Source organism: Cibotium barometz, chromosome 60 (genome assembly GCF_041138505.1).
Source record: "Cibotium barometz isolate CiBa-2024 chromosome 60, ASM4113850v1, whole genome shotgun sequence".
Taxonomy (NCBI): Eukaryota; Viridiplantae; Streptophyta; class Polypodiopsida; order Cyatheales; family Cibotiaceae; genus Cibotium; species Cibotium barometz.
Window position 1 is genome coordinate 12,194,622 of NC_141105.1, and position 13,192 is coordinate 12,207,813.

Here is a 13,192-nt window from a genome sequence, read left to right on the forward strand (position 1 = left end):
AACCATTTTGGCAATCCACAAAGATTCAAGAGACCATAGCTTCAATTGCTTAGATTGCAAACTATATAAGAAACTTAGCTTGAGCAATCATGTAGTATTTATTTGACACTCTCTGATCACCAAGTGTGAATTGTTGCAACATCTCTCTCCAATGTTGCATTCAAAGTAAATTTATTAATTTATGGACACTGCAGGTGTAATGTTTGAGGACCTCATCACCATGTTGTGTACATCAAGAACTATTAACCACTATTTAGCATCCATACGTACAAGCGATAAATTTATTTTAGGGCATGTCGAGCACTCTAGTCCTTCTAAACAAACTCTCTAGGGATGGGATCTAGACTTTGCATGACGTGCACTCCATTGTCTAAGGTTCATGATGGACTCTTGGCCTTCTCCTACTTTGAGTCTCCGACTGCATACAATGAAAACCTAGCCTCAATACATTCTCTCCATGTTGGTAATGACACATTGCTCTTCTTGAAGATGACTACCTGCAACCTTGCTAGCTCCACGTACCAGCTCCCATGGTACACAATAATACACTAATGTAGGAGTGCATGATAGTACATAGACATGCTTTCATGTGTTTCATGCTTTCATCATAGGTTCCCTACGTGCAAGAGTTGCCTTTTGATGGACAACCCTACCTTTCAAAACCTGAATAAGCTTCAACTCTCTGATGGACTCCTAAAATACACATTTTTGGAGGCATGACGGCCATAAAAAATCAAGCCTGTAACCACCCACATCAACCTCTTCACATGCTTCTAGTTTTAAAACTCAACGAGTGTTACATTGCTGTCTTATATCAATAGCATTAAATGTAAACTCATATTTTGCCAAACTACTGTCATACCATTCAGCAGCCTGTCTGTTTAGATATCCCAGAAGTTCTCACTGCTTGTTGGGATCCACCCAGCTTTTTGTGTGTGTGTGTGTGTGCGCGCGCGCGCACGCGTGCGTGCGCGCTCGTGCATGTGGGGCAAGCACGGTGCAAGAAAACATGAAAAATGTGCCAGGAATGGACAGTCCATGCAAATGCTGGAAATAAAAAAGCCTTTGCCTAGCATTGAAGTTAATTGTACAAGTTGTCCTTTCACCGTGTGACTAGCATTATAGCTGGCATTTACCTCTGGAGAGGTTTGTGCAGAATAACTGTGATGTATTTGGTCCGGAACCGTTGAGTGAAGCCAAGGGCAAGCACCAGAGTGCTGGATGCAGCTTTCCTGGTCTCCACAAAAAGATGATTCAGGATCACATGTTGTGGCCGGATCGAGTTATCCATGGAGCCAGCATTTGAGCTGGGTGTAGAGTTGAGAAGTTTATGGAAGGACTCCAGTTGAGTATTGACGTACAGCTGAGAAGGCAATAATGGTGGATCCTTGCTAAAGTCTTCTGCGCCAGGATAAGGGCTGCCATAGCTCGACTCGGGAGACCTTGGAGCATCAAACTCTGCAATGCCATCTAAGAGCTCTGGAACATAATCCTGCCAGAAAAACTCCAGTCAGATCTCATGAGGGAAAAACACTTCAGGGCTCTCGTTGTTTTTGCCACTGCTCAAAACTTCCATTTCACTACCTCATTCCATGCCTTTGCATTTCCAGGACCACCATAAAAACCTTCTAAATTCCCTATAAGACCAATTCATTGCAACCATGGTTGCAATGAATTGCATCATCTATGCTGCTTCATGACACTAGTGATGTGAGAATCAGAGGAATATACACATACAGACCCCCCTTACAATAATTGTTACAAGGCTTTGATTTCTCAAAGGTGACAGACAAAAATATTCTGCAACAAACTGTTTCCAAACCTGGGACAGTACCTTTCTGTACCAGACAACTACAACACTTTTCTTTGAAATATTATGTGGACCAAAGCTTGTCATGCAAAACTGTCTGATCTAAATTGCAGCACACCCAGTAGATGGAAAATGTAACAAATCCCAAACCTAACATAACCCACAAACACTTCATAGATGAAACTGACCTGTACAACAAGTATGTTGATGCCATTGCCCTTTTCATCATACACACACGGAAGATCTGGTGAATGTCTGCACTCGCCATTCACATGGAACTTATAGTGATATACTCCTTGTGGAAGAAACTTCACAAGAGTGAAGTCTTTACCTGCTCTATGTAAAGGAGATCTGTTTACATACAAAAAGAAGAAGAGTTGTGTAAACTTCCCTGTACAGCCTATCCATGCAAGCAATAGAATACCCAAGATAAGGCTACGCAATGTATCTTCACACAAATGTCACAGTCATGGGTAAGTGGGTCAGCAGAGGCCAAATCTACACCATCGAATCAGCCTGCAAGAAAAAATGAAATGCAGATCTCATGCATCTGCATGATGCTATCATCATTTGAGTTCTGCAGGTGCTGATATTGGATGATCCCTTTACTTGCCTGTCAACATCTGCACAGAATATTGACGTGTACCTCAAGAGCATCAACAGCCTTCAGAAATTCCATGCAGAATGTCCATAACCTCCCACGACCCTGATGTTCGGAAAGAACCGAGGTGGGCTGATTCAATTCTGGCAAACTGAACAGCCTCCCAATGGCTGTTCCCTACTGCAACAGTAATTCATCTTCCAATATACTGTTGAATAACTTACAAATGCACAAGGGAACGAACACACATCGCTTTCTTTCTGAATTTTAAATAAGGAGGGGGAGATACTGCACCTTGTGCTCCAATGATCCCAAGAGCCTTCCACAGAGACATCAGTGCCGCCATGATTCCACTCAATCAAGGTAGCAATGGTAGAGTCTGGTGGCACTTCACCATTGCTGCGTGGGAACTGGTGATTCCATGGTCGCCTTAGCTCAACTGCATTGGAAAGTGGAATCTGAGGGATCTGCCAACATGAAGGAGGCACCATGTTGGATAAACAAGATGTCACAGAGAAAACTTCAAGAAAGTTATGTTTTTTTTTTTTGACTAAATTGAGAGGAACCGGGAGAGTTACCTGGGGTGCGATGAGGGAAGGGGAGGGGTCGGGAGGGGTGAAGGACATGGTGGAGTCTGAGGGCTCTGCTGCGTCTGCAGCGGCCGCCTCCATCGCCATGCTACTAGACATGTACATCCCGGTATCAGATCCACCGTCATCGTCCTTCACACTCACATTGCCCATTCAAAAGATACAAGATCTGCTTTTCCAAACGCCCTGATGTGCGTCTGCTCTGCCTTCTTAGCAGAAGATCAAGAGACGGGTTAGATGTATGTAGACGCCTGATATGCGTGCGCGCGTGCGTGTGGATGTGTGTGCGTGTGTGTGTGTGTGTGTGTGTGTGTACGTACCAAGCATGAAGACGAAGCTGGCAAGGCAAATGATAATGCAAAAACACAAGGGGCCCCTTGGTAGACAAACCTCCTCATTTTTATATATGTATATCATTTATTAAAGGCTCTGAAGTTACAACATTTTCACGCCGATCTCCATCTATCATTTCCAATTATTCAAGATTCATTGCCACTAATGTTTTACAACATGTGCTCTTCTGGGACCGCATCATCGCGATTCGCTTCACTCTCTGTTGTTCATATTGACTTTCACCATGCCCCCACTCTCAGAGTCCTTGCACACTTCCTCGTCATGGATAGTGGGAATGCATGATGGGATGGGCAAATGAAGGGTAGTAAGCTATTGGGATTTCTATTTTCATGCCGCATGTAAAGACAAGGGACCCCTTGGGCCCTTCATAGACAAACCTCCTCGTTTTTATATATGTATATCATTTATTAAAGGCTCGGAATTTACAACATTTTTCACGCCCATCTCCATCTATCATTTCCAATTATTCAAGATTCATTGCCACTAATGGATGTTTTACAACATGTGCCCTTCCGGGACCGCGTCATCGCTTCACTCTCTATTGTTCATATTGACTTTCACCATGCCTCCACTCTCAGAGTCCTTGCACACTTCCTCAAAGTCCTTGCACACTTCCTCTTCATGGATAGTGGGAATGCATGATCGGATGGGCAAATGAAGGGTAGTAACCTATTGGGATTTCTATTTTCATGCCGCGACCTTTACAATAATATCACGCATAGCCTCCCTCCCTCACTACCTCTAAAGTTTGTGTGTGTGTGTGTGTGTGTGTGTGTGTGCGCGCGCGTTCGTGCGTGCGCATGCACGTGCATGTATGCGTGTGTGTGCATGTGCGAATTCTATATGCACACATCAATAAGGTTTATGGAGACATTGGCAAAATTTCGAAAAACCTTCGTTGAGATTTCTAGAGTGGAAAAAAACCAAGGTTTAGTGTCTTTGCAACTCTTATAAATTTAAAATTACCCTCAAAGATTAGGTTTAAAGATTCTAAAATGGTTAAGTTTGAGAAGTTTCAAATATAAAAACCTTCAAATTTTAGGAATTATGTGACGATTATAAGCTCTTTGTTTATCGTATGGTTTTTCATTACTGCCTAAATTGTGGTGTGGGTTACTTTGTGCTTAGCACTTGGATTCTCTACCCCTAATCGCCCTTGATGGTGTAGGGAAGGCCATGGGGAGGCCTTTCCTTAGAGGAAAATGGGGAACTGGCACAAGCCTCCATGTATGCTAACGTGTCAAGGTTTTATTGGCCCTCTATTTTTTAACATTCTCATTGCTTATATGTCATCAACTCATTTGTTTTCATTTGAGTACAATTCCCACTGGTGATGTGTCAATATCTATGGTGCATTCTTTATAAGCAAAGCTTGTTGATTTGATGGTTGGGATTTATTTTTCCAAGACCCAAGACCATGATGGGTCCATTAACATTGCATCCTTCAACCATATATACCATCCTTAGACTAATCTCTCTTACATTCACACACTTACTTTGAGACTATCAATATCTTCTTCAAGCACCAGTTCTCCACACTTCCAAACTTCAAATACTTTCATTCTAATGATTATACCATGTAGTGCTACATGTTAAAAAAAATCAAAGACATGATAGTTACGTACTTCTCTTAAGTGAGAATTGTGACATTACCAACCCAAATATGTAACGTCAAACACATAAACAAAGGCATTTATACGGAATGCCTTTAATTAATAAGACTAAAAGGAAATCCCTAAATCACAAAATCATAATGGCACACATTTAGGATATCTTCAAAGTTCATTTTTTAGTTTAAATATGTGAGGTGGTGCTCTTAGATTATAATCTATTTAACTTATCTTATTCTTCTTTTAAAAAAGTTTAGACATGTGAGGTGGTGCCCTTAGGCTATAATCTATTTAGCTTTTCTTGTTCTTTTAAAAAAAAGTTTAGGCATGTGAGGTGTTGCCCTTAGGCTATAATCTTTTTCTCCCGAGTGATGTGTGGCCAGGGTACTTTTTCCCTCTTTAGAAGGTTTTTTCTCCGGAGTGTATGTACACACTCTTATGAGTGCATGTAAGCGACCTTATCATGTCACTTCACTTACCGGATTTCCATCTCATCTTCCTCTCCTAGTACACAACAATCTTCACAGTTTTCACAAATGTGGGTGGGTACTTCAATCATTCTCATCGATCTACAGTGGTCTATCTATCTCTCCTTGCTTGCTGCATCTATGTGTGTGTTGCTACCTTGATCTTCACTCTAACAATTGATATTAGAGTAGGTTCTTGGCTTTTACCCCCTTGTCATATTTTCCTTGAGTTGCTCTTGTGATTGTCTTATATTGAGCTATCCTCTTAGGTGGGAAAGGTATACCTTATAGTGTTCTATTAAACATGTTATATTATTAACTATGTTAATAATGTTTTTGCATGTTTCGAAGCATTTTGGGCATGTTTCGAGGTTTGTTTGTATGCTGTAAGGTTTTTGCAAACATCCCATGGGAGTGTCGGTTCAAACTATCATTGTTCATTTTGGGGTTTTCTTCACTGCAGTAGTATTTGGCATGTAGACATGGCCATCACCATCTTCGACATCGCATCTTTGAGGTCATCATCACAATAGCTTCAACAACATCATTAACATTATTATCAATTTCTACATCTTTGCTAAGTAATATTTCCACACTCTACATTATCATATTTCATGCATTTTGTAAGTTTCCTTTGTCATCAATGAGCTACTGGCAGAGCCATCATATATTTGCATTTTGTGTTAGAGATTAGTTATTTGGAGATTGAAATGGTAAGCAGTGACATATTTGGAATGCTTTCTATTAAGGATAAGCATGATGGTGGTGGGCAGGACCGACCACCCGTTGTTGTGGGTCATATATGATGCGTCATGTATTGCTAAAGGGCTTTGGAATGCCATCATTGGAATTGAGGTATGCCCTATCTCGCTAGCATATGATAGCACAGGTACTTTGGATGGTGACACTGGTTCAGATGTAATAGTGGCATCTGCCTTTGCACCTCCTACATCAGAACAAACCAAATGGGATGGCAGGGATGCAGAGGTATATACATTGGTGGCACTTTCTATGTAGAGGAGAATTATTCCTCATATTCAATCATGTAAAACTACCAAGCAGGCTTGGGATGTCCTTGTGCGCTTTACTAGGTGTGTACGAGGCAGTGGCTACTTGCATAATCAGTTAGAGTTCAAGTATATAAATGAGGGGAAGTTAACGAATGAGTTCCTCACAACTTAGGATTAAAGATCTCGAGGAGCAACTTGCATAATCAATTAGAGTTCAAGTATATGAATGAGGGGAATTTAACGGATGAGTTCCTCACAACTTAGGATTAAAGATCTCAGGGAGCAACTTGATGAGGCCTATTTAGAGAGTTCATTAGTGTCTATTGTTCTTCTTACAGCTTTACCGGATTCATACCACACTACTTCAGCTTATGATGAAGGGTAACCCAATGCCCTTATGTTTTGATGAGTTATTGTTCTTACAGCTTTACCAGATTTATACCACACTACTTCAGCTTATGACGAAGGGTAACCTAGTGCTGTTATGTTTTTATGAGTTGGTTGTAATTCTCTTGCAAGACAAGTGATCTCAGAAAAACCGAACTAGTATGTGTATGGGAGATCAGGCACTCACTGCAAGTCAAAAAGGTAGAGGTAAAACCTTTTCTCAAGGTGCAGCTAGCCTAGTCTTTTGGTGGCAAGGATGCTAAGAAGGGGGGTGGCAAATGCAACTACTCTTGGAAGCTAGGCCATTGTATTAATGAATGTAGAAAAAGGTTGGAAGAAGAAGAAAAACAAAGAGTCAGGCATGGCTGTGGTGGTTGATGCATCAGCACAAAGTGATGAAAAGAAGGAGCCAGTGAACTATACATAAGATAATTGGGTATTCATTATGCATTGTAGTTATGATCCTTCTGTCTACAACGTATGTATGTTAGTGACATGCAAGCATGTCTGGTAGTTTGATAGTGGTGCTAGTAAGCACAAGGGTTCTTAGCGTGATTTATTTTCCTTCCTTGAGTTTGCTCCGCAAGGGGGCATAGTCAAACGTGCAAACAACTCCCCATATTTAGTAAGTTAGTAGGGTTGTCAAGCCACATGTAGAGAAATCGAATGCTCAACAAGGAGTTACAAAAATTAGTTCATATCGGTTAAAAATCAGCTCAACTTTTAGCTGATAAATTAACCTATTGATGGGGCAATTGTGGATGATGCAGTGGATGAGGAAAGGGTAGCCATACATGCATCTACGAGTATGCCAAAATGGTTGGTGTGCAGACATTGCGAGATATTAAATTAGTTACTCCTTTACCTAGACGGACACATGTAGGTTCTCATCATTCATCTTATTCTTTTATGGATCATGCTCTCATTGCCAGTATATATAATGAAGAGGAATCTATTTCTTTTGAGGAAGCATCTTATTCTTTTATGAATCATGATCGCATTGCCAGTATATGTAATGAATAGAAACCTATCTCCTTTAAGGAAGCATCTTATTTTTTTGTGGATCATAATCTCATTGCCAGTATATGTAATGAAGAGGATAGAGAAGAAGAGAACTCTATTGAATTAGCATAAAAGAATGAGTCATGAGAGTTACATTTTAGGTTTTGTAGGTGACCTCTAGGGTTCACACTCTTGGGCGACCAAAGTTAAAAGTTGTTAGAATTCATGATATCTTCTACAAGAAGCTAATTAGGCTAATGAAACATTAAGCGCACATTAATGATATATGATTAAATTAATCCTAAGGTGGGTGATGCCTAAGCATGTTCATGATGAGAGTATGTGAAACAAAGTGATGATCACATTAGGTTGCAAAATGGATTAACTTGCACTCATAGAGAAGGTTGAGATGTGCTTGTATTCCATAAATTGAAATGTCCCTCTTTTATATGAGGAGAGTACAATTTGGCTTCTCTCTTGCATGTGGGATAACTCTCTAGCACTTATGTCACCTCAAATCTCAACACCCGCCCCCCCTTGACTGGACCTATCTTTGAGGCCTAGAGGTCATCTCTAAGAGTGAGGTCTCCCCCTTGATAGAGACTTAACCTATCTTTGAGGTCTAGAGGTCTCTTCTAAGAGTAGGGTTACAAAATTTGGCTACATTATTGGTGGCAAGGGTAGGACAACAATGTTATATTAGAGGATATTTTCAGAGCTAGATGCATCTTGAATTGCATTTTCTGCCACAAAGTGATCTTCTCCCACATAGTTGTTTTCTTGATTCTGTTTGGAGTAGCAATATTCTTCAAAGTGCCCAATCCTTTCACAAGAATTACAAATTCTCTTTGGCTTATTTTTGGAAACGACAATTTGCAAAGATGTGACCAAGCTTGCCACAGTGATTACATCTGACAATTTTTCCAGCATACAAAACATTTTGATTGATTCCTTGAGTGACATTTGATGTGTTTTTGAGTTTAGACTCATGCTCAAGTAGTGAAGACTCAATGTGAGTCAGAGTTTTGTCAACATTTTTGAGTGTAGACACAAGAACATCATAGGGGGTTTTGTCGACATTGTTGAGAAGAATTGCAACCGCTTCATCCTCTTCAATCTTCTTCTTAATTCCTACTAGTTGTTGCTTAAGTGCCTTATACTTGTTGATGTGAGCCGTCATTGTGTCAGATTATTCTTTGTCCAGTCTATAAAACTGCATTAAAAGATTAGTCTTAGAGCTCTTGGTTTCACTTCCAAAGACTTTTTTGAGTTCCTCCCATGCCTTCTTGCAAACCTTTATCCTTGCAATATGATGTATGACTTCATCTCCCAAACTTTGAGCTATTATGCCAAGTTTTTTGTGATTGTTGAATGTGTTAAGTGATGTGCTATCACTATCTTCACGCGACTCAATTAGGTCCATAGCCCTTTTCTCATCAATGTGTACATGGTCTTCATTTACCAAGTGTAAAAGTTATCCCCATTAAACTTCTTTTGCTCTAATGTGAGTTTTCCATCATGTACGACAAGAGGGCCTTATCGATAGTATCGGCAGTGTCTATCCCTTTTCAATATGCATGAGACAGTCGGAAGGTCTTTGCACGACGTGATAGTGATTCACGACAAGTGTCTAGTCTTGATACACGATTAATTGATGAGAAACTCACTTTAACTGATTTCAAGATGCTAATGCAATGCTAGAAATATGCAATGCAAATGTTTTGAAAATGATTGTGGTTTGAAAGAGAGTTTTTCTAATGTAAACCTAACCCCAATCTTTAAATTTGAAGCTTACTGTGCCTAATTTTTGTTAATGATTCACTAATGATAGTGATTAAGGGTAAAAAACCAAAGATAAAAAATTACAAATTTTTGTTAATGATTCACTAATGATAGTGATTAAGGGTAAAAAACCAAAGATAAAAAATTGCAAATTTTGGAGGACTCAATTGAGCTTGCATTGACTTAATTTGTTGGGGCTTTTGATATGAGGTGTTGGCCTTGGATGGGGAGAAAGGTCCCAAGCAAGAAAACCGACCGAGATTCTTCCAAATCGGGTGCAACAAGCTGAAATATGACAACTGATTTTTTGCGCCTCCTGGGTCATCTATTGCACTAAATAGCTTGAGCTTTGATATTTGAGGAGCTCAAGACATACCCAAAGCAGCCTTAAGAGAGCTTGGGGTAATTATTAGTAGAGAGTGAGAATGAGCCACATGTGTAGTCAGTGCTAGTGCTATAGCACGAAAAACACAGAGAAATGGGCAAAATTTACCAAACCGACTGGTGAGATAGGGCGCCTTGATGTGCTTGAGCTTCCCCCAAAGTCTTGTTCGCAATGATGGGGAGATTTGGGAGAACCAGCTCCTTGAATCTCAGCCACTCTCTACTATAACAAGGATAAGGTTTGAGTTAAGTGAGAGATTAGTGATGACTAATAAGAAAGGATTAGTGAAATGTGAGATTAGGAGAAGCTCATGGGGGTGAAAGAGGTGGCTCTGATACCATGTTAGAATTTATGATATCTGGTACAAGAAGCTAATTAGACTAATGACACATTAAGCACACACTAATGATATATGATTAACTTAATCCTAAGGTGGGTGATGCCTAAGTATGTTCATGATGAGATTACGCGAAACAAAGTGATGATCACAAGCTAATTAGGTTGCAAGATAGATTAACTTGCACTCGTATAAAAGCTTAAGATGTGCTTGTATTCCATTGCTTGAAATGTCCCCCTTCTATATGAGGAGAGTACAATTTGGCTTCTCTCTTGCATGTGGGATAACTGTCTAGCTCTCATGTCACTTCAAATCTCAAAAAAAGTTTGGTCTTTGGGCTCATTTGTCTCATTTGGCTTCTCTCTTGCATGTGTGATAACTCTCTAGCTCTCATGTCACCTCAAATCTCAACAAAAGTCTAGTCCTCGGGCTCATTTGACCACTATAAAGATATGTTTGACCACTATAAAGATATGTTTGAGATGAGAAAATGCTTACAGATGGTTGAAAGCTAAGGGTTCTCAAACTTGTCCCACCAACCCAAAGTTAATTGACATAACATAGAGCTTAACTTGATTTATTGACATATTTTTTATTTAAGTTTAAATGCCCAAAAAACATTTAAAAAATACTTTTTTTCCTCCCATCGTATCTACCACTTACAAGATTAATTTTGTATGAGTCTAGTGACCAAAGCATGGGGTAAGATCAATATATTGTAGATCTTGTAGATCTAAGGTAAAATTGCAATTCTAACGGTTGGATTTTTATAGATCTCATTTGTAAAATTTGTTCTAACTCTTTGAAGCCTTGTAACTCGTTTTTAATTTAATTATAAAAATAAAATTAAACATCTAAATATAAAAACCATATGGATTGAAGTACTTGTTACCATGAATCCATGAAAAAAAATTTGACTCAATTTGAGTAAGGGAAGCTCCATTTTCAATCATCACAAGTAAAAATCTCAATTTTGTGTCCACTCTTCTCTTTTAAGTCTAAAACCAAGCCTAGTTCTCTTTGGAAATCTAGGGTTGGTTATCTTCCAAGCCTAGAAATGATGCCATGTGTGAGCCTTGGGGTGGGCACACATCTTACATGTACATGCCAACTTGTGTCCACATTGGCTTGGAGAAGATCCACATAAGCACTAAGCCACCTCACCTTGCCACCTCCACTGTCCATGTGAGCTTGGTCAACCTAGTTGACTTTCCACCTCATCATCAATGCCACATCATTTTGTCACCTTTGCATGCCACCTCACATATGTCGACATGGCATGCCATGTCAACTTAGGCCATTCCATACACATCCACATCATCAATCTACATGTTAACCCATACATCCCATATGGAATTACCTCACATGGTGCCACATGGCACTCGAGTTGCCACCTGACATGCATGATACCACATCATCACCTCCTTCTCCCATGGCTCCATGCATACATACATCCTTATTTTAAAAATATTTATATAGCATTAAAAAGATATTTTTTAAATCTAACTACCTAATGGTTGATTTTATTTCATGCATGAAAAAAACACAATATGAAATTTAAAACACTAAATTTAAAAATATTTTTTATTTTTAAATAAAAAATATAATTTAAAATTTTAAAAATATCATCTAAAAATTTTAATTTTGATAAATAATAATTATAATTTTTAAAATTAAATTAGAAAAATATCTTATCACCTTCCAAATATGTATTTGCATCATTTTCGCGAGAGTGTAATCTCATCCTACCTGAGACGTGATGCCAGCCAGGATTGTTAGGAGATTTCTTGATGCTAATTTCATTCTTTCATAATACACAATTTAATTTGAAATAGAAGAAGAGAGTGCTTATGCATGCAATTCTTGATGCTATTTTTATTCTTTCTTATACAGTATTTAATTTGAAATAGAAGAAGAGTTCTTATGCATGCCATTATTGATGCTCATTAATTATTCCTTGTTTCTTTGGATTTTCTAGATCAAAGCAATGTTATGGGTTTACTTTGGATTATGAATTCACCCATAACAATGTTATGGGTTTACTTTCTTTTTTCCTTTCCAATTTTTATGAACTATGCTTTTGTTTTACGCTTATTTTTTATGTGTAAAATCTATTCTCAATCTTCTTCTTCTTGATAAATGATTATCTTGTTTATTTAGGATTTATCTATTTTTATGTTCTTTTTATAAATAGATAAATTTATTTAGTGCAAGATGGGGTCACATCAAATTTGCCCAAAAAATATTACACTAAGAGTCACAATGAACATTAAACTGGGAATTTTACTTGCATAGAACCTCTATTTTCAAGGATTGTTTTACGCCAGAATGCTGGAGGAAGCATTTGGCATGTGTTTAACTAAGAAGAGGCTCGTTGCAAACACCTGGCGGAGAGTCGTCGAGGGACGTCGCTCGCGGCAAATCCAGCCAGGTCTTGACCAGCCTCGATATGGTTAAAATGGTGCGCTTCTGGTATGATGGGTGAGGACCGACGAAGCGGTCCTTGAGTAAAGTGCTAGGACACCTAAGTAGGATCCTAAAGGGTTCTGACCAAGTGATGCACGGGCTCGCGGTTGCTAGGACACCCACGCGTACGTCGAGGAAGATTCGGATGAATTGAAAAGAATGACTTTTGTGAATCGAATTTTGATATTGGATCTCGTTGGGGTTGACCAGTTGGTCTTCAACGGAGAGTCCAGATGATATATTTTGTAATACAATGGACTCAATATTTTGGAGGATTATGATGAGTAATACTATGATTTTCATTGAAAGATTGTTTTAAAGATAGCCGAATCTGTTATAATGGCAATGTCATATTAGGAGTGTAAGTTGTTTGCCTTTTTTAAATTTTGCT

At 39.0% G+C, this 13,192-nt stretch overlaps 1 protein-coding gene across 1 annotated transcript; it reads right to left on the reverse strand.

Moving 5' to 3' along the window:
• Positions 1-756: 756 nt before the first annotated feature.
• Positions 757-3,396, reverse strand: LOC147604994 (SNF1-related protein kinase regulatory subunit beta-1-like). The gene is made up of 5 exons (XM_086793809.1): positions 3,322-3,396; positions 2,990-3,207; positions 2,706-2,878; positions 1,999-2,161; positions 757-1,492 (listed from the first exon to the last, which is right to left on the reverse strand). The coding sequence occupies exons 2-5, from the start codon at positions 3,152-3,154 to the stop codon at positions 1,133-1,135; spliced, it is 861 nt and encodes a 286-aa protein (XP_086649935.1). The 5' UTR covers positions 3,155-3,207; positions 3,322-3,396; the 3' UTR covers positions 757-1,132.
• Positions 3,397-13,192: the final 9,796 nt, after the last annotated feature.